Here is a 20769-nt window from a genome sequence, read left to right as displayed (position 1 = left end):
TTCCTAAAAGCCCAGCAGTTTTTCTGCAGGACCCAGCTGTCAGTTACCGTCTCTGCTTTAGACAAGCAGAATATCAAAGCTCAGATCATCAAAAAAAAAAAGATGTTTTGCTTCCAGTTTGTTTCCTAATTTCCCATCACCTTAAAATGAAGTCTTTACTATGTGCTGGCATCATTTGCTGAGCAGGGCCTGGGGGCTGTGTGACTTCAAGTTGCCTCCAAAAATGAACTCAATTCAAGCAGCACAGAGATCCCCTCCTGCTTCCAAACACAGGCAGTTGCAGCAGTGGGAAGGGAAGAAGGAGAGATGACCCACAGAAAGCCTCAGAAAACTCCTCTTATCCACAGACCTCCCCCCTTTCTGCCTGCTTTGCCAACTTTCCTGTTCCCTGCACCCAGAACTGGAATCTGCTCGAGGAAACTCCCAGTCTGATCCAGTCATTCAAAAGCCACCACTCATTGGGACCAGCGTGGGCTGACACGCAAAGCTCCTGTCTAGAGGGTAAAAGAGGCAGAGAGGATTGTTCTGGCACAAAACACAGGCATGACACTCCAGCATGATCCAGACCTGACAGGCAAGATCTTGGTCTTTATCCCAATGCTGTAATGCAAAATCAGACAGACAAGGCCACTCTCTGGAGCAACCCAGGTGTTTGTTTCCTCGTTAGTAATCCAGATACAACACAGCTTCCTGGAGGACAGTGAGTGCTTTATTCAGATTCTAAATAAAGGGTTTGGAAAGCTGACCTTTTGAAAAAAAAATCAGTGGAGAAAATCAAAATAAAATGGGAACACAGATGTATAGATGTATTGTCACTCCTAATTTAACCTAAAAAGTAACTGGGTTCCATTTTACTGTTAATTTTCCTCCTGTCACCTGGGTTCTGATACCTGGTTACATCCCCCATCATCCCCCATCACTGAGACCTGCCCATTGTCTTCTGGCAAATCCGTGGCCCCTCAGGGCCTCTCACACCCTGATCTCTTGCAAAGGTCACACCCGCTGCTGTTACTTTATCAATAGCTTTTAGCATAAACCTCAAAATCAAAACAGTTCAGAGAGAAGAACTTCAAGCTAAAAGAAGAATGCCACATGGCCTGGTGAGACCCTGGAACAGGAGCTGTGTGGCAGATCCTGCCTCCACAAGGACTGGAACTGCTGGCAGACGCTGGAGCTGCAGTCCAGGGAGGTCCATGCTGACCAAGCAAGCCCAGAACCAAGGCCAGCCCCCTTCCTGCTGTGCCGGCGGCACCGCGTGCTCCCGAGGCCTGCGGAGAGCAAGGAATCTCTCTGAGAGCAGAGCATTCCCAGCCGTGTCTCTCTCAGTTTACTGTTTTAAGCTTCTTGTCTGGTACTTCCTGGTGGTTCCTGGCCTGTTTCCGTTTCTGGCACGCTGCCCCCGTGTTCTCCCCCCCAGTCAGTCTGTCCAGGACCAGGGATGTCTCCTTCAGGAGCCTCATCTCCCGCTTCTCCTTGCGTTCCTCCATTTCCACAATGTCATCTGCAAACAGAGCCTTCAGCGGCGGGATCAGCTTCGGGATGGTTGGAAAGTCACCGAAACGTACCTAACACACAAGAGCACCTGCATGAGAACTGCTTTTTGTTTCCCTTCCTGCCCCTTGCCTGCGGCCTGTGCAGACGGCAGGGCGCTGCCCCTCCCTGTGTGCACACCCGCACCCAGCAGCACTGGCTCGACAAGTTATTCACATTTTCTTCACAGAAATATCGTGAACCAGTACAAGTTCTGATTGACAGGGAGCTGCCCTCACTGCCACAACTGCCTGCAGCCCAACGGTAGCAACTTTTGCCTCCCAGATGTCTGCTGCAGAAAGCCATCGAAGCAGCACACAAATTGAGAAGGGAATGCGGATGGAAGCAAAATTAGGTTTTTGGCTGGGAGTAGAAAGCACAGACTTAAGGTGCATGAGGGAAGTACCCAGTCAGTGTGTTAAGAGTCGGATTCAAGAGCCATCAGCACCTGCCTCACCCTGTGCCACCCCTTCCCCACATTGGTGATGTCTGCTGTCAGCAGTTAAAGGAGCTGTTTCAGAGGAGACTGCTCTTCAGGAGATGGAATATCAAGACAACTGGAGAATTTAAATCATGAGCAGCCATCCTAAAGTAACACTGCAAGCCCATGGCCTGGCCCCAAGCTCCCAACTCACCCTCATATGGTCGAAGGCAATTCCAACCTTGTCGCTGAAGTCCTCGCTGAAGAGCGGGATCTTGGCGTACCTCTGGCTGAAGTGGTTGAGCATGATGAACTCTGCATTCATCTTCATCCCAGTCTGGATTGCCTGGGAGGTCGTGCTGCAAAGGAAGCAGGAGCACTCCCTGGTCACACCCAGGCAGGGCAGGCTGCCCTGCACACAGGTCACATCACACCAAGTGACCTCACCCCTGCTGGGCCCAAGGGTCCCCACAGGCACACCCTGCTCCTTTCCCCGGGGCAGCCTGCCCTGGGGGCAAGTTTCTGACTTCCAAAGGGCAGGAAAACAGCTGTAATTACTTGGAGGTCTGCATTTAAGAGCTCCACAAGTCCCTGGGGACGGGGACTTTTTCAAACACTTGTCCCAGAAGTCCCAGCACGCCCAGCTCTCTTGCACTGTGATTTGCAGGTAATTCCATGCAGCTGCTCTCAGGTTTCCCCCTGTTTGCTGGGGACAGCGTGAGGAATCCCTGGCTGCAGAACTCACTGGAATTGCACGTTTAGTTACAAGGGGAGGACGACCCTTCTACCCCCTGAGCTTAGGTCCAAGATGTAATCAAGCAGGGGGTAGAGTTACTACTATCTACTTGACAGCTTTCCCCATTTATTTTGGGGGATGTTGAGAGGAGCTGCAATGGTTACAGAGCTGCTGCAATTAGCAACACACCATTTTTAGTGTGGAAAAGCTCTACACACACCAGAACCTTCTGCAGGACTTGGGCCCTTCACCCCCAGCTCCAAGAAAACACCCAGCTCAGCACATTTCCCTTCTTAACAGGGACAGACAGCAGAACACACCCCACCTGTGGGTCTTCTCTATAGCTTCTTTTTCCAGGCCATCTTCCAGCGTGGCTTCGTGGATCAGCAGGGTGGCATCTTTACCTGTGTAAACCATCATATATTCAATTTTCAGTTGAAGACTGACTAGTTCAACTGCCTATATGAGCTCTCCTTTTCCCCCCTCAGCCCCTCACTGCATGGCAGGCACAGCTCCAAGGGTTTGGGGGTGCCCATGTCAGATACTTCTCCAAGAGACTCTTCGAGCAGAAGGTTCTGTCACCTACCCATTCGCACTAAGGCCATGCAGGGCATTGTGTCCCCAGAGTAGACTACTTTCCAGCCAGATTTGTGGATCAATGAACATGCAAAAGCATTTTTACAGTGCTGGACTTCACAGGTCTGAAACTGAACACAGACACAAGTGTTAGAGCCCAGGTCCTCTCCTGCCCCTCACAGCCACGGAGCCCCCAGCTCAGGAACTTACCTCAGCCAGGTCGTAGCTCTCTAACAGAGAGCTCACAAACTCCTTGGCTTTAGGTCTGATGTTCTCACAGCCTTTCACAAGAGACTGAGAAGGAATCATTCTGCGAGGGAAGGAAGAAGAGAGAACTAAGGAGAGGCACAAAGTAAAACCCGATCTAATTTTTACGCGGCTGATTTCTCCCGTTTCTCCTCCTCCGTTCAGCACCTCACAAACCAGGGTAAGGTGTGCTTTGGTTCACCTGTCTGTCACTCCCCCTGCTTTCACTGGTGCCCCAGTAACTATTCCAACCACCTCTTTCCCACTGTCAAATACTCTCTCTCCCACCTGCCCAGCTCTCTTTTCCCACAGAGAAGGGAAGCCTGCCTGTGAGCCTCTATTAAGCAGCACAGCTGAGTAACAAACTGTATCCTGCCCTCTGCAAACTGCACATCCTCATTCTACAGGCAGTGGAAGGACTCAGAGTCACCTCCAGTGAAGGGGCTGGGGAATGGATGGCGGGTTTTGCCTTAAATAAGGACCCAGCAAGGACTTTTCTCCACACACCACACAGAACACTCACCTGATGTCTCCGAGAATCTCTTCACAGTGGTTGTGGTACTCGTGTAGCCAAGGCATGATCTGCTCAGGTGCTACCAGAAACAGAGGGCTGAAAGCCTGACCAAGGGCTGCCTGGAAAAGCAAAGGTGGGGGAAAACATCAGTACTAGGTGTACACCAAATCAGAGAGAAGAAATACCCAGGGAAGTGCTGGTGCTTCTCCACTACTCAGAAGTTCCTCTCCCGTCACCCCAAGCCAAGTTCAGGAGCAGTGGAACACCAGGGCTACTCACAAAAGCTCTCCTTCGCTCCATCAGGATGTGCACCAGCCCCTGCAAAGGGAACAAACAGGACACAGGCTGCAGTCAGAAATGCCTGGGGAGGGAATGGCAACAGTGCTACCTCAGCTCAGCAAGCCTGGAGTCAGAACAAACCTGCAGTCAGATATCCTTGATTACTGCTTTTCAATAACTGCAACTTGCTGAGCTGCTGTAACACTGACACTGCTTATACCCCAAGCTGGTGGCCAGAAGCCCCCAAGGCCCTCAGCCCTTCCCAGAAGGGTGGAGAGCAGTAAGTCCCTGTCCAGCTCCTCAGACCCAGTGTGATGGCCAGAGAACAGAGCAGCACACACCATGTCCTGCTCAGGCCCAGACTAGAACAGATCAGCTGGTCCTTCTGTGACTCTTTACTGCAAACAGTAGAGGGGGCTGGGTTGGACACTGCTAAAAAATTGCAACTCTGGATGATTCCAGGGACTCCAAACGGGGAGGGAGAGGGAATTAGAAACACAGGCAGATTGAGCAGTGCCTGGGGAAGGAATGCAGAGAGGAATGCAGAGCAGGGCAGCCCACACTCATCAGCTGGAGCTCCAGCTGATCCCAAAGAGCAGAGCACACGTGCACAGAGCCCCTTCCCACACTGAACCCACCGAGTGATGGTCCGTGTGCATGTGGGACACAAACACAGCCACGAGGTTACACAGCACTTGGTCAACCTGCTCTCCATAGTGACGGCACAGCTGCCCAAAGGTTCCTTCTCCACAGTCCAGGAGCAGGGATCGGGTAGCGCTGGGGACACAAGTGACAGAGACATTTGGCAGCCACTGTATGGGCTCTGAGTGGGGCCATGCTGGGAACGGGGATCTTTTGGGTTGGAAAACAGATCCCAGTGCTCTACACCCCTCAGTGCTGCTCCAGCCCCACAAGCCAAGGCTTTAGAGACTGTTCTGTCTGCACACCTCACTCTGGTCTTGTGCTGATGCCGAGCACACCCTTGGGGCAGATGGTAAAATGGAGACATTAAATGCTTGGCTTTACAGGTGGCTCTTGACTCTTCCCCACCTACAGAGAGACTGGTGCCTGAAAGTGCAGACTCCAGGATGGGGCACTCACCCAGAGTCACCAGCACTGTTTAGATCAGCCCTTGGGCAGCACCCCCAAGACACTGAGCCTCCTCAGGCAGAATGCAGGGCACTGGGATTTACCTGGTATTCACCAGTGTGGAACTGACATTTCGGATCTTCATTGGAATTGCAGATCCTGTTCCCAGGAACACAATTTCAGGATAGGCATCCACATTTGCTACAGAAAACAGACAACAAGGATCTGTAAGTAAGTGTTCTCCACATACTGCCCAGTCAGACACCATTCAGTTCACCAGCCCAGTAACTCCAGAGCCAACACGCCCAGCACAGTCAGTTTTGCCTCCCTCAGCAGCAGGTTTACAAGGGAAGGCAAAACAAGCACCACCACTTCACAGCTTTGTCTGGGCTCTAAAGCAGTGGGGCACCAAGAGCTCCTACTTCCCATTGCACTGATCCAAGCCAGGTTCCTGATCCACACCTGGTACACCAGACAGGCTCTCTTTGCACTCCTTCACACGGGTCTGGAAGTCAGGGAGGTCCAAGGCTTCACTAACAAAGGTGTTGTGATCACAGACAGTCACAGCATCTCTGCAAGAACAGGCCACATATCAGAATGGGGCAGGGCAGGCACTGAAACAGCCCTTCCTGTGCCACAACAGCCTTACAACAACGGGGCAAATGCTTTTTCCAAGTTCCAAGGAGAAGACATGTCCACAAGTGTGGTGTGTCCCAAAAAGGCCTAATTGGGCTGAGCCAACCACGGTAATGATTGTTCCACCAAACTGGAGAAGCTCCTGGAATAGAACCATGTCCTGATCCAGAGCTGCCAGGCACTAGAGGGCACTGCAAGGCAGCACGGAGGGTCCTGGAAGAGGAGCAGCCACCCAAAAGGGCTCCAGGCTCCACTGAAAAGCATAAGAGGTCTGTGCCCTGGGCCTGCATCAGAGCATGTGCAGTACTACAGGCCTTCAGACACCTTGAGCAGAGAAACTTAAACTCTTCTTGGCACCTGGGCCCTCCTGTTCTGCTCAACAGAGCCAGAAATCTGAGCCTGGCAGCTGGAATCCTCTTGCACCATGTGGTCCCTGGCCCTTAAGGTTCTCATGGAGCAGCTTCACTCACTTGCCCACAAGGCCAGCACAAGCAAAGCTGACAACTGTTTAACCACCTGGAGCTTTCAGCTCTGATATCAGGCTTTCTGGATCTTCAGACATTGTCTTTCACTGGGCTCCCCAAAAACTCTCTCCCTGCCCCTATCTGCTCTGCCACAGCCATGGTTGGGTGCACAGCATGAGGCTACAGGAGTGAGGGATAGAAACAACACTCCAAATCACTGGTCAGGTGTTGTTTTCAGTGGTTCACTTGTCCATGCCCTACACCTTGTCCAAGACTTTTAGGGACAGGGACACAGCCTGCCAGACACAGTTGTCAGCCTGGCAGAAAGGATCTGCAAAGGATGCTGACACAGTGTCCTCCCTCACTGAAAAGCTGCTTCAAGCCAAAACCCAATCCCTGGGAAGTCAGAGATTCCCACTGACCTCTGCCACTCTTGCTGTGGCCTGAAGTGGTACTTGAGGAGGCACTCCCCTCTCACAATGGGCACCCAGCACTCAGCCTCTGCTTCCTGCGGGGAGGAGGGGACATGGAAGGGCACATGGAACACGGGCTGTGCTCAGGGCACAGGGCACATGGGCAGGGCCTGGCCTACCTTGCTCTGGTAGGTGGTGAGCAGAGGGAAGATCTCAGGGTGGATGAGGTTCAGCTGAGTTTGGATCTTGTAGCTGCGCGGGTTGTGCACGGCCGAGGAGTTTTCATTGAGCACCAGATGCTGAGTCCCGGGGCCAAATCTGTCAGAGCACAAGAACATGCACAACAGCTTCAGCCCCACATTGGAGTTGAGCACACGTGCACACCTGAGCTAAAGATCTCACCTGAGCCAGCAGAGACCTACTGCCAGCCAACAGCTCTTTGTACTTCGAGAAAAACAAGAACAGGCTGCTGCCAACAGAGTCACAAACCCAGCAACCAGAGGACCACGTACCTCTGCATCCACTGCTGGTAGCGGCTGTCTCGGAGCACTGCCTCAGGAGTCATGTGAATAACCAAGGCCACCTGGTTCTCAGGAAGTCCCTCCTGGTACCTGGGCACATTCAAACACAGAAAAAACACCTGTGCTTCAGTCCATCCCTTGGCATACCCACCCCTCTCCCACCCTGGTGCTCCCAGAGATGCCCCTCCCAGACAGAGCACAGACCTTCAGAGCACGGCCCAGGAGCTCCAGGCTCCACAGCACCAAAGCACAAGGCTCAGACCCATCATCTGCTGACAGCTCCACCGTCCCCCACAGGCCAGTTCCTCTCCTCCATCAGCAACAACATCTGCAGGGCCTCCATGAGCCCAATATGCCCCAGCACAAGCCCTACAGACTTGTTATGTGCAGTCCAGGCTTCCAGCACCCAGAGAAGCAGCAACCTCCACTGCTGCCCAGCCAGACACCAGTGCACATTCCTGCTCTGGGGGGCCCTGAGGGAAGACAGGTCTATGACAGTCACAGATTCCCACAGATCCTGCCTTTCCTAAAAGCCTCAAAATGCACCACCAGTCCTTTCTCGCATCTTGAGCTCCTTAACAGTGCCAAAGAGCTCAGCCATCAGCCACGAGAACCAGCACATCCAGACCAGGACAAGAGCTCCTCTTTGGCAGAGCTCAGCACAGGGATCCTTCCCCAAAGCCTGCAGGTGACCCCCCTACCTGCGGAAGGTCTCGTTCTCACACACAGCATCCACAAACCCCTCGTGGGGACACTCCAGCACCAGGAACACAGGGCCAGGATCCATGGGGGTGCACAGCTCCTCAGGGAACAGCTGCAGGAGATACACAATGGTCACACCACAAACTGTGTGCACACAGCCCTTCCTGCACTGCTCTGTCAGCAGCTGTTCCACCAGGCAGCCCCCCAGCAGTCCCTCTCAATGCTCAGCAAACCCAGCCAGGGCAGTTCTTGTTCCCCTTCTGCTCTCACTACATAGTGTGGAACAACAAATCCCCGCCCAGGTCCCAGGGCAAACCACAATCAAACTTAAGGAAAGGAATTTTAGCAGCTTTTAGATTCCCATGGCAGATTCAGGAGGTAGAAAAAGCATGTTCAAGTAAAAAAAAGGCTCTGTGAAATTCTTGTGACACAAAGATATGTCAATCCTCTCTCCCAGATCAGGATCTTCACTTGAAGATCAACCTGGGCCATGGCCAGAGCTGGCTCTGCCTCTCACTCCAGTGTTTGAGAGATTCAGACCCTGGATCCAGGAACCACTGAACTTCTTTTGATATAAGAAGTGCAAACACAGTAAGGAGGGAGTTATGGCTACACAGGCAATCAATCCCCAGATTTAAAAAATGCAGGGATTAACCCCACTAGCTTGCTCCTAGATCTGCATCAGCTTTGGGAAGGTGAGGGGAAGAAGCTCTGCCAAAAAGCAAACATCCAGCCATACCCACACAGGTATTTATTTTGGAGTGTACTTCCTTAACCATAACTTCAACCGCCCCAGACATGCACATTCACCAACAATCCAGAGATGGAACAATCCCAGTACCTACTGGTAGGCAAACCATTCTGCACAAAAGCTTGTCACTGGGAGCCCAGTGAAGGAGGGAGGGTGGCAAAGCCACAGCAGAAGCACAGACACATCTTACCTCTTTGCCTTCAAAAGTGATGCTCTCCCCATTTTTGAGAGCTGTAATTATGGGAAGGATGGCTGGAGTTCCCCTGAAAACAAGGCCATACAAAGATTTAGATGGACAACATCCAAGTGCCTGCTCCTGCCCCGTGCCCCAGGCTGGCATCTCCTACTCACACTGGCAGCCCCATCTCCTGGGCTTTAGCTGCCAGGAATTTCCCCTTCTTCGGGTGAATCTGAAAAGAGAAAAACACAATTATCAGCCAAACAAAGAGGGACAGGAAACACCATCCACATACTCCCAGTTTAAGTCTTTCCCCACAAGCCAAGGAATTTTTTTTTTCCTTTTCAGTTCCACAGCCACTGCTCTAATTTACCCCAAAAACCTTTGACCAGACTGTCTGCTTTCCAACATCAGGCTGCTGCTTCTTGCTCCCTCCTTTAGCCAAGCAAGCAGGACAGCCTGTCCTGCTGGCAGGGTTGAGGAAGAATGGAACCTCCACACTCTTAACAGCTGCTCCATAAAGAACACACATAAAAAAAACATCTCCAATTTCACACAGTCCTACTCCTGCTACGGCAACTCCAACGTCGGAAAAGCAGAAACACATCAGAGCTGCAAAGTACTACTTGAAAATGCTGCCTCCAGTTACATCTGGCCAGCAAGATGAAATGTCCTCATGGTATCAGGAGCATCTCTTTACAGAGAGGGAGGTCAAACACTGCAACAGGCTTCCCCAAGAGGTGGTCAATACCCCAAGCCTGACAGTGTTTAAGAAATGCCCTTTACAATATGCTTTCAATTTTGAGCAGCCCAAAGTGCTCAGGCACTTGGACTGGATGGTTCAACCCTGGAAGTGTCCAAGGCCAGGTTGGACAAGGCTTGGAGCAACCTGGGCTAGTGGAAGGTGTCCCTGCCCATGGCAGGGGGGTTACAACTAGATTACCTTCAAGGTCCCTTCCAACCCAAACCATTCTGGGATTTCAGGTGATCATTGTAGGGCCCTTCCCACAGAAATGCTGTTCTATTCTCCAATGTGTTCTGTGTTGGTTTAGAGACCTCTGTGCCCAAGCTTACTTTACAAAGAAAAGCCATCACCAGCTCAGCATTCCTACTTGCACACTTCCGCTCATCACCTGTAAAAGAAAGCAAAACTACTCAAAATCATCACTCGATGTCACTTTCCTTAAAACCAAAATGTGCCAATATTTGCTAAAGCATTAACAGGAACAACACAGGAACATCATCTGCCCAACTTGGAATCCAGCAGCAAAATGTACGAGCACCACAGGCCAGAGAGCCCATGGCTTCAGCTACAAGAAACCAAACTAAAGCCAAGACTGAAAAACAATCAGCCCAACATACAGCTGTAATTAAATTACAAAGGCTGGAGCACACACCCCAGCCAGCAGCAAACTACTACAGGGACTAATCCCACCCCAGCAGGAATCATGCCCAGTTTCTAGGCCTTATGAGGCCCCTTATGAGTTCTGTGTCAGGTTCCAAAGCACAGACCTCATTCTGCTTCATGGAATCCTCCAGCTGAGCTTCTCTACAGACCTCACTTCCAGAGAGCAAATGGCTCGGAGGATAAATGCATATCCTTAATTCAGCTTGATCTCATTAAAGTTAAAATGGCCATTCCATGTTTTTCACCTGTTTTCTTTGGGCTTTCATTTCCTTTGCTCTCCTCCAAGCTTTGCTGTGCAGCTCTCGGGGATCCAGGTCCTGTGTCCCCTTTAGGGCTGTTTTCGCCTTGGGTTGATGCTCCAGGACTCTGGGGTGATTTACTTTCAGCAGCCAGTGGTTTCCCTGTCCCAAATCCAGTAAAAGCAGACAAAGATCACTCAATCAAAAGGGACAGATAAGAAAACCAGGAGTAGCATTCCGCCTTCTATGACAGGCATGTTTAAATTGCACCAAAATACAGAGCTCCAACCCCCAGTCTGAGTTGCATACTCCAGTCACTTATTTTGGGAACCATCCCTCATCCAAGTCCTCCTCCCCAAACTGTTAAACTCTGTCAAGTCTGTGCTGCACTCACAGTATCACAGTTTTCAGCAGTAAGAACTCAGCTGGCTGAGACAGCCAAACCCAGGGATTTGGCTTTGACATCATTCCAGCCACCCACACCTAAAGGAACAAGCCTGACTCAGCAGGTCTTGTTTCTTTGAACAAGATCCTTCTCCTTAGAAAAACACACAAATTAATGAACTTCTGCTTACTCAGGCTGGCAAACAAAAGCTGCTCCTTAAACCACCTTAAGTGTGCTTGCCCTGTGTCAGTGCAGCATCAGGTGCTCACCTGTCAGAGGTATCTGGTGGACTGTCATTGTCTCGTCCTTGTACTCGGGCTCTGTGTGCAGCTGCACAGCTAAGAAGAGATCAAACACAGCATTAACACCTTCATAAGCAGAGATTCACACTCTACAACAACGCAAATCAGAAAAGTGTCTTTTTCTTTCTTAAACACAACTTGCTGAACCTTCCCCTTGCCTTTCTCTGCCCAACCTCAAACCCCAATGAATACCTGAAGTTTTAAAAGCCCACCATCCTCAGGGAGCTGTCCATGACACCAGTGAGCAAACTCACTGGCAGACTCTGGAAGCAAATTGCCTTCACAAGAGTTCTAAAACCAAATGCTGTGTGGAACAGTCAGTCTGGCAGCTCCCCAGCAGGGACAGAGCTGGAGACACTGTTGTGAGGGGTTTGAACAGTGTAGCAGAGTAAAACAGTCATTTAAAACTTTCTCTGAGTGTATCCAAACAAGAGGCATTTACTCTGAAGTTGTTACTGTTCAGTGTAACTGTGGTTACAGATGAAACAAGATATTACAAGTTCACTTGCTCACACCCCTGACCTACATACCTAAATCCATCCTTTTGAGGGGCCCCGGAAAGAGGCGAATGGCCTTCAGGTAGTTTTGCTGGAAAAGAGACAGTGTATCAATCAGGAGGTGGCACAAGCAGTGCCAGGACAAGCACCGCTTCCAGCACCTACAGGTACTTCCAGAGAAGGGAAAGGCTCAGTGCCCAGTCAGACAAATCTGGGCAGAACCCAGGCAGCTCTGGGCAGGGGTCCCACCTCCAGCGGGCACAGCGTGTTTGGAAAGAGAAAGGATAACAAAGAACCACTGTCCCCACCCCTTCCATCCATAGAATTAGTCAGCAGAAACTGCATGGAAATAAAACAATGCTGAGGATTGCAAATTTTCAGCTCAGATGTTGCATTAGGCTGGCAAGGACCTCCTTAAGCAGGAGATCAGACTGAGTTTCTATTGACATAAAACCTGGAGGGAGCAGACAAGGGAACAAAGAACTCACTTCTCCCAAAAGATGATTTATCAGGATACAAGGTGACAGGACAGTTTTAAGGAGCAGAAGTCTCACACTGTCCTGTGATTTGGATTTTGAAGGCAGCCCTCCTGGCTGACACTTACTCACACAAGCATTTTACACCTGCACAAAGATTCACTTTGCCACCAGCTCTCCCAATTACTGTGAACTTTAACATTTCAAGGGTTTGCTCTCCCTTCTGCACCTTCCCCCACTTACCAGCTTTGGTGGCCCCAGGAACATACATCTCTGAACCCCTATAGCCTTTAAGGTGAGAATCATACCTAAAAACAAGCAGGGAAACAGCTTTATCACAGCCCCAGTTACTGCTGGGAGATCCCAGAAGAAAGATCCCTCTCAGTGTGCAGGAGTGCTGGACCTCAGCCTGAACTGAGCTCAGATGCAAATTTAATTTTGCCTCAGCTTTGTGGCAGTTTCAATAAGTCACTTATCTCTGCAGAGAAAGAAAATATCTACACATCTGGGTAGCCATCATTTGGAGCAAGGCATCTGAACATATTGTAATGTCCTCTTTTCTTGGAGATTTCCAGAATTTTGATAGACAAGATCCTAAGCCATCTGTTCTAACCTCCTCCTGCTTTGAGGACAGTGGTGGCTACAAACCTTTGTCATCCCTTTGGACTCAAATCAGTCTAACTCATCAGCAGCTCCCTGCTGGCAACACAACAGTGGTAACACCTTCTGCTCTGGGAGATTTTGGGAAGATAAAGCCAGGCAGGGCCTGTCCCACCATGTGTCTGCACTGTCACAGAGCCCCACGTGCAGCCCAGGTCCTGTGACTGCGCCGTCCCTGGTCCTGCCAGGACCTAAAAAACCCCCAACCTCACCAAGCGACCACCCCGGGCCCGCAGAGCCGCCCCCGTGGCCGTGCCAGCCCCCCCCGCTCACCTGGCAGCCCCCCGACATTGGCCCAGGCCACCCTGCTGAGGAAGATGCTGTCCAGGTGGGAGATCTTCAGCCTGCGGGGGGACACGGCGTGCGAGGGACTCAGAGGGGCCGATCCAGCCCTGGGGCGTCCCCCCGGTGTCCCCACTTACTTGTGCTCCTGCATGGCCCGCTGGGTGCCCTCGCCGCAGTTGAACAGGTACCTGGGGGGAAAAGGGGCGTCAGGGCGGGCCCGGGACGGGCGACCGGTCCCGACCCCATCCCCGGCCCCTACACCGGTCCCGGTTCCGGTCCCGACCCCAGCCCCATTCCCTGCCCCATCCCCATCCCCATCTCCATCTCCCTTCCCAGCCCCAGCCCGACTCCCTGCCCCAGCCACCACACTGGTCCCCGTCCCAGTCCCGATCCCAGCCCCACTCCCGGCCCGGGACTGACCGGTTGAACTCGGAGAACACGTACACGGCTGCCCCCGCGTCCCGCGTCCCGGCCGCCACCACCTGCACGTACACGGTGTTGGGCCCGGCCAGGCTCCCGCCCGCGCTGCGCCGCCGCTCGCGGGCCCACACGTGCCGCGGTACGTCCTTGGGCCGCCGCGCGGGCCGCGCCACCGAGGGGCCCTCGGACATGGCCCAGCCGCGGGACCCGGCCCTGATGACCCCGATCCCGGTCCCGATCCCGATCCCGGCCCCGCTCCCCGCCCGCCCCCACACGAGCGCGCGGCCCGGCGACAGCGCCCGCACCAGCGCCCACATCCGCGCGCACCCGCCCCCCGCCAATCGCCCGCGCCGGCGTCCACGCCGCGCCGCCATGAGGGGTGGGACAGCCAATGAGAGGCGAGGAATGCCCGGCCCGGCCCGCCTTCTTGCGCCACGTGATGCAGACGAACCAATGGAAAGAGAGATCCTGCCCGGCCGCCCCGCCCCCTGGGTCGCCAGGGCCCTGCCCGGCCGTGTCACGAGGCCGCGCCGGAGCGGGGCGGGGTCTTGGGGGCGTTCCGGGTCCTGCCACTCACGGTCCCGCCATTCCCGGCCCTGCCTTTCCCCATCCTCTGCCGTCACATGTCCAGCGCCAGGCACTGTCCCTGCCGGGCTCGGACCCGTTCGCAGCGGCGGCTCCAGTGCCCGCCGGGCCCCGCCGGACTCCTCACACCCCTCAGTCCCACAGTCAGGCGCGGATTCCTCGCCGGTCCCACCCCAGCTTTCCATAAAGCCACTGATTCCGGCGCAGTAACAGTAATACCCCGAAGCCGGTGCCTCCGCGAGGAGACCCCAGCAATGAACTGCTCGCTTTTCTCCCCTCACTCTCCCTCCAGTCCCGCCGTGTGTCCCGGTGTCCCTCCCCGGGCTGTGCCGCCGCTCTGCTTTGCCGTGGCAAGGGTGGGCAGCTCACGGTTCCCCCCAGAGCTCACCCTGCCCCCGTTCCCCGGCCACGGCGTGTCCCGGTGCCTCCGCAGCCCCCGCGAGGCGCAGCCGGGCCCGGCCCTGCACGGAGGAGGAGAAGCACGACTGTCAAGGGCAGGTTTCCTCGAGAACGTCTCCAAGAAACCTGTCCAGTGTTTGACCTCCCTCTCCGTAAGGAAATGCTGAGCAGAAGTGTGCAAGTAGGAATGCTGAGCTGGTGATGGCTTTTCTTTGTAAAGTAAGCTTGGGCACAGAGGTCTCTAAACCAACACAGAACACATTGGAGAATAGAACAGCATTTCTGTGGGAAGGGCCCTACAATGATCACCTGAAATCCCAGAATGGTTTGGGTTGGAAGGGACCTTAAAAGTAATCTAGTTGTAACCCCCCTGCCATGGGCAGGGACACCTTCCACTAGCCCAGGTTGCTCCAAGCCTTGTCCAACCTGGCCTTGGACACTTCCAGGGTTGAACCATCCAGTCCAAGTGCCTGAGCACTTTGGGCTGCTCAAAATTGAAAGCATATTGTAAAGGGCATCTCTTAAACACTGTCAGGCTTGGGGTATTGACCACCTCTTGGGGAAGGAAGCCTGTTGCAGTGTTTGACCTCCCTCTCTGTAAGGAGCTGCTCCCTGATGCCATGAGGACATTTCATCTTGCTGGCCAGATGTAACTGGAGGCAGCATTTTCAAGTAGTACTTTGCAGCTCTGATGTGTTTCTGCTTTTCCGACGTTGGAGTTGCCGTAGCAGGAGTAGGACTGTGTGAAATTGGAGATGGTTTTTTATGTGTGTTCTTTATGGAGCAGCTGTTAAGAGTGTAGAGGTTCCATTCTTCCTCAGCCCTGCCAGCAGGACAGGCTGTCCTGCTTGCTTGGCTAAAGGAGGGAGCAAGAAGCAGCAGCCTGATGTTGGAAAGCAGACAGTCTGGTCAAAGGTTTTTGGGGTAAATTAGAGCAGTGGCTGTTGAACTGAAAAGCAAAAAAACTGAAAAGCAAAAAAAGTATTTCCTTGGCTTGTGGGGAAAGACTTAAACTGGGAGTATGTGGATGGTGTTTCCTGTCCCTCTTTATTTGGCTGATAATTGTGTTTTTCTCTTTTCAGATTCACCCGAAGAAGGGGAAATTCCTGGCAGCTAAAGCCCAGGAGATGGGGCTGCCAGTGTGAGTAGGAGATGCCAGCCTGGGGCACGGGGCAGGAGCAGGCACTTGGATGTTGTCCAGCTAAATCTTTGTATGGCCTTGTTTCCAGGGGAACTCCAGCCATCCTTCCCATAATTACAGCTCTCAGAAGCAGGCAGAGCTGCACTGGGGCAGGCACAGGCACACACACAGCTGGGCAGTCCCTTCCTCTCCTTGGCTGCCAGGCCCAGGCTGGACACAGCCCTGAGGCCCCTGGTCTGACCTCCAGCAGCAGGTTGGACCTCTCAAGGCCCCCTCCAAGCCCCAGTCCCCCTGTGATTCCCCAGGCCCCACCATTCCCTGCTGCTCCTCTCCCACAGGAGCCTGTTCAGGGCCTGTGTACAAACACCAGGCTGCAGCTCTGTTTATTTTCCAGCTCTCTAAACCCAGTGTGAGCTCTCGGGCTTTCTGTTTGCTTCAAAAAGAGCCACTAATGTTACTGTAACCAGAGTACCCCAACATAAACAATACTGACCATCAATATCCCTTGTCTTATGAGTTCCAAAGGCAAACCTTATCTTTCCCAGTGCTTTGCTTTCCAAACACTGTCTCCCTTTATTCTTAGTGCCAATGTTCTTCCCTTTGTCTTCCAGTGATCCAAGCAGCCTTTTGAGTGAGGACCTCTCTAGACCTCCAGATCTTGCCATGGCTGTTTACAGCTGTTCTGTCAGACTTCCTTCAGACCTATAATACATCTAACACTTCTCTTTCTGATTCCCATCTCTTCACACAACAGCTCAAAGTAGCACGGTAGTTTTCCCTGGGTATTCCCACTTCTGGGTTAAAGAAAAGGTTTGTTTGTTCCTTTGAATGGCAAACTCTTTGTTCAGACACATTTTCCGCATTACAGTGCTGCAGCCTTGGCACTTGGCTCTGCACCCTGTAGCCACATGAGAAGGGAAACATCAGCTTAGATCTTAAACTCTTGTTGGGGTGTCCTGTGCAGGGCCAGGAGCTGGACTCGATCCTTGTGGGTCCCTTCACTCTGTGATTCTGTGATTTTTAAAATGCTCCCCAATAAAAGCTGGAGTTTCCAAAGGCAAGTGTTCTGTCTGTGCATTCCTGCCTGACTGCTGTATCATTCCCTCCCCCTGGAAATGTTTTTCTGCTCAGGTGAATTAGGAGGTATGAAAATACCTTTTTTTTTTGCTTAATGCATTTTTTAAATACCTTGGGAGCACAAGAGTTTTCTTAGGGCTCTGACCAGCTGGCATGGGGGCTCCAGCCAGTGTTTCTATAGTGGGTGAAGTAACTAAGGCAATGTATGGTATTTTTCATCATATGTATCCTGGCAATTCTGTCCAACTTTGCTGGCTTGGCTTTGTGTGCGGAGGCAAGTGTGGAGAGCTGTGACTGCATTTCTGCCACGTGACAGAACTGCCTGCAATATCTCATTAGTCTTATGGAGATTTCACTGGAGGTACATAAAACTCTGAGCCTGATAGGAGGCTTATGCTTGATGTCAGCACGTGAGTGCCCTGGGCTGCTCGGGCTGCAGGTGATCTGGCACCTCTCACAGGGGGAGGAACTTCAAAGACTGGATCACTGCTTAGGAGGAAATGTCTTTTGTTTCACAGTTTGGTCCTTGTCTGGGGTGAGAGTGGTCCCAGCTGAACAGATCAGTTGGTGGAGAAGTGGGGACATCCCAGAGTTCAGTCCTTGCAGCAGCTGTGAAGGGAATGACTGGGAGGGCCCGTTCTGCAGCAAAGCAGCTGCTGCAACAGTGGGGGAACTCTGAGGGTCCCTCCAGCTCTGGAGTCCCAGCACAGGAAGGACATGGAGCTTCTGGAGAGAGTCCAGAGGAGGCACCAAGATGATCAGAAGAATGGAGAACCTCTGCTCTGAGGACAGGGGAGAGAATTGGGATTGTTCAGCCTGGAGAAGGGAAGCTTCAGGGTGCCCTAATTGCAGCCTTCCAGCACCTGAAGAGAGCAAAGGAAAGATGGAGAGGGACTATTTACAGGGGCATGGACTGACAGGACAAGGGGCAATAGTTTGAAACTGAAAGAGAGCAGGGTTAAGTGGGTTATTGGGAAAAAATTCTTGGCTGTGAGGGTGGAGGGGCCCCAGCACAGGTTACCCAGAGAAGCTGTGGCTGCCCCATCCCTGGAAGTGTTCAAGGCCAGGTTGGACGAGGCTTGAAGCAACATGGGCTAGTGGAAGGTGTCCCTGCCCATGGCAGGGGGTTGGAACTGGATGAATCCCTTCCCACCCCAACCATCCTGGGATTCTGTGGCACTGCCCCAGGAGTGCGTATGTCTCCTGGAACAAATTTCCCAGCCCTTTGATAGTAAATGCTAAATTACAGTCTAATTTCCCCAAATCCTCCCTCACCTTCCCAGTGATCACACACAAGGATCAGTCCCAGCTTGGAGAGTCACCATAAACCCAGTGCTGCCTCAGGGCTGTGAGGAAACACTGCCCATGTGGCCCATTAATGCTCCAATAACACAGAGTAATGCAGAGTTTGGGTAACTAACCCAGCTGCAGCGATAGCATCAGCTGTGCCACAAGGGAGATTGAAAAGTAATATCCCAACAGACCCCAGGAACAGACAAGGGAGGATCCTTATCTTTGGGACTTTTCCAAGATGATACCGATGTTTCCATTTGTTTGCTAAGAGGGACTGTGTATTATACTGATTATCATCATCCCCTGGAGTCTGGGGTTTATTAGAAGAGCAGGTTTATGTGTAGATTAAAGACAGCACAGGACAATATGAAGAGTTTATGGGGTCAGTGGCTCGTAAAGATAACCAGTCTGGTCGTGATAAGAAGCAAAATTAGGGGAAAGTCGAAGACCTTGAGGGCAAAGCAATAACCAGGAAATACTGATCCCAGGCAAAAGGATTCCCACAGAGACAGCAGGGAGCAGGAGAGGACACTGAAGAACGGGTCTCTGAGCTGCCAGAGACTGCTCAGGGCTGCCCAGAGGTGGAGAGGTCACCCTGGGACAGGAGGCACTGGGACATGAGCACATGCAGCTGGATACCCAGACTTGGTGCACACTCCCTCTGTGTGGAACTGGGATAGCACTGCAGAGCATGGACAGGTCCCAGCCTCTCCCCTAAGGTGCCTCAAGGCCTGGCCCAGCACTAGAGAGGACTCTGCCACTGGGGAGTGAAAAGGATGCCCAGGAGCATCACCTCAAGAGGTGAAGGACTTCCCTGGAGTACCCGTGTCCCAGAGTGACCTTGGGGAATGGGTACTCCAGGAGGCTGTCCCAGACCCCCTTTCCCACTGCCCTTTGGGCCAGACACACTCCTGCCCACTCTTCCAGCCCCTCAGAGACAAGTCCAGCTCATGGAAACTGCACAAAATTGAATCCCAAACAGACTAGTGGCTGGAATATCGTGCCCAAGCTGAAGGCACAAGGAGTGATCCAGGAAGTTGTGTGTGTCCCTAAGCCTTTCCTCAGAGCAAAGCTGTCTGCCCAGAAGGGCATGATAATATCCAATTACCCCTAAAGTTTCTACTCTAACACCCCTTGACAGGGAATTACATGTGAGCAAAGGTTCATGAGTGAGCCTTGCTTCCCATAAAACTTCCCAGACTCCTTTCCAAGCAACCAGTGTCAAAATCCCCAATTTCCCAGATGGGTTGTGCCCCCTGCAAAAAGAGCTGCACGGGGCAGTGGCACAGCAGGAAGGTCTCACAGAGGTCCCCTCTTGCTCAGCAGTGCAATGTGCAGCTTCAAAAGCTCAAAGGATTTACCTTAAATCCTGCTGAGTTTGACTCTGCAGAGCCACAGGGGTGGGCTCACTCTGCAAATCTGTTTTTCCTGAGGGATACAGTAACTGCAGTTACCAATCATATCATGTAATCGGGAACAGACAAGGACTTCAGGAGGAGAAATCAATTTGACAATGCTGCTTTTGCCATAAATAGAAGATCTGAGTGGAGGTTAGGGATAGGATTACTTTAGGAGGTGAGCTTTCGGGTGGTTTTATCTCTCAGATTAGTGGCATTTTGCTGAAAAACTCTTATTTCTCAGTGGCAAATAATGACAATACTTGACAGAGGAGTGGGGAAATTCTCACAAAGTGGCAGAGGACAGAACAGAGGGCGCCTTAGTAAAACATTCAGAAAAACCCAGAAAATAATTAGACAAATAAATAGGCAGCTAATGGGAAAAGAGAAATAAACTCATTAGGCCACAGAAATACTTGAATTTAGAATGATTTCAGGGAGCCAACAGCAAGGTGTAACCCAGGGAACTTCATTATAGAGCAGTTTACACTTCTTAACTGCAATCTCCCCCAGCCCCTCGGTCCTGTGCCTGCCAGAGGAGCAGATGTTGGACAGGCCTGGCCCCTGCACAGCCTGGTCTTCCTCTCCTAGTCCTCCCAGTCCAGGGATATTGCTTTCTGCTCTTTCAATAAAAGGAAGGTAAACACCCTGCACCCAGCTGAGGGGCTTGTGATTGTATTCAATTTTGACTGTCAAAGTATAAATTAAATCAATTCCTGGTGGTTCAAGAAGGATCAGGGTCCTTCTCCCTCTAATTTGCTCTTTTTCCTCTGTCCGTGGCTCACAAAAACCCAGCCAGTGTCATCCAGCTGAATGTCACTGTTTTGAGGTGGGTTCAGTGAGGGACACAAAGCTTCCCCTTCCACAGTGGGAGCTGGGGCAGCTCAGGTGGATGAACTGGGGCTTTTCCCAACTGCAACTGCGTGGCTGAGACCTGGGAGAGGGGGAGAGCATGAAGCACTGGAGAAACAACATTCTCAGGGCACGTGGTGTGTCACAGTCATGTCTTTTAGCTCAACATGTGCACTGGGAAGTGCCTTGTGTTCTCTGCTTTTCCAGGTCAAATCTGCATTAAACTGAACAGCACAGGCTGCAGCACAGAGGGAAAGTCTTAGAGGGGCTGATGGTAGAAATCAGGATGAGACCAGG

At 52.2% G+C, this 20769-nt stretch overlaps 1 protein-coding gene and 1 long non-coding RNA gene across 3 annotated transcripts; one reads left to right on the top strand and one right to left on the bottom strand.

Annotated features, from left to right (window-relative positions):
- Positions 1–687: 687 nt before the first annotated feature.
- ELAC2 (elaC ribonuclease Z 2) lies at positions 688–13925 on the bottom strand. 2 transcript variants are annotated; one of them, XM_027691696.1, is made up of 24 exons: positions 13729–13925; positions 13446–13496; positions 13297–13367; positions 12607–12671; positions 11921–11978; positions 11358–11426; positions 10710–10865; positions 10131–10189; positions 9230–9288; positions 9069–9141; positions 8127–8239; positions 7417–7515; positions 7084–7222; positions 6914–6999; positions 5854–5963; positions 5496–5592; positions 4941–5079; positions 4303–4341; positions 4033–4142; positions 3474–3573; positions 3274–3394; positions 3013–3091; positions 2166–2310; positions 688–1565 (listed from the first exon to the last, which is right to left on the bottom strand). In XM_027691696.1, the coding sequence occupies exons 1-24, from the start codon at positions 13917–13919 to the stop codon at positions 1323–1325; spliced, it is 2472 nt and encodes an 823-aa protein (XP_027547497.1). In that variant the 5' UTR covers positions 13920–13925; the 3' UTR covers positions 688–1322. The 2 variants fall into 2 exon arrangements, with proteins under 2 accessions (XP_027547497.1, XP_027547498.1); XM_027691697.1 differs by having other exon boundaries at positions 13753–13925.
- Positions 13926–14873: 948 nt separating this feature from the next.
- LOC113971568 lies at positions 14874–16914 on the top strand. The gene is made up of 3 exons (XR_003535592.1): positions 14874–14931; positions 15795–15853; positions 15942–16914. It is a non-coding gene; the product is annotated as an uncharacterized LOC113971568 (long non-coding RNA).
- Positions 16915–20769: the final 3855 nt, after the last annotated feature.

Source organism: Neopelma chrysocephalum, unplaced genomic scaffold (assembly GCF_003984885.1).
Source record: "Neopelma chrysocephalum unplaced genomic scaffold, ASM398488v2 Primary Assembly neopelma1_84, whole genome shotgun sequence".
Classification (NCBI taxonomy): domain Eukaryota; kingdom Metazoa; phylum Chordata; class Aves; order Passeriformes; family Pipridae; genus Neopelma; species Neopelma chrysocephalum.
This window is presented reverse-complemented; position numbering and strand designations above follow the sequence as displayed.

Coding starts and splice junctions, on each gene's coding strand:
- ELAC2 (XM_027691696.1), bottom strand. CDS start 13,919: ATGTCCGAGGGCCCCTCGGTGGCGCGGCCCGCGCGGCGGCCCAAGGAC. Junction 3,574..4,032: donor GAGATTCTCGGAGACATCAG/GTGAGTGTTCTG, acceptor CTTCCCTCGCAG/AATGATTCCTTCTCAGTCTC. Junction 2,311..3,012: donor GCTATAGAGAAGACCCACAG/GTGGGGTGTGTT, acceptor CTTCCTTTGCAG/CACGACCTCCCAGGCAATCC.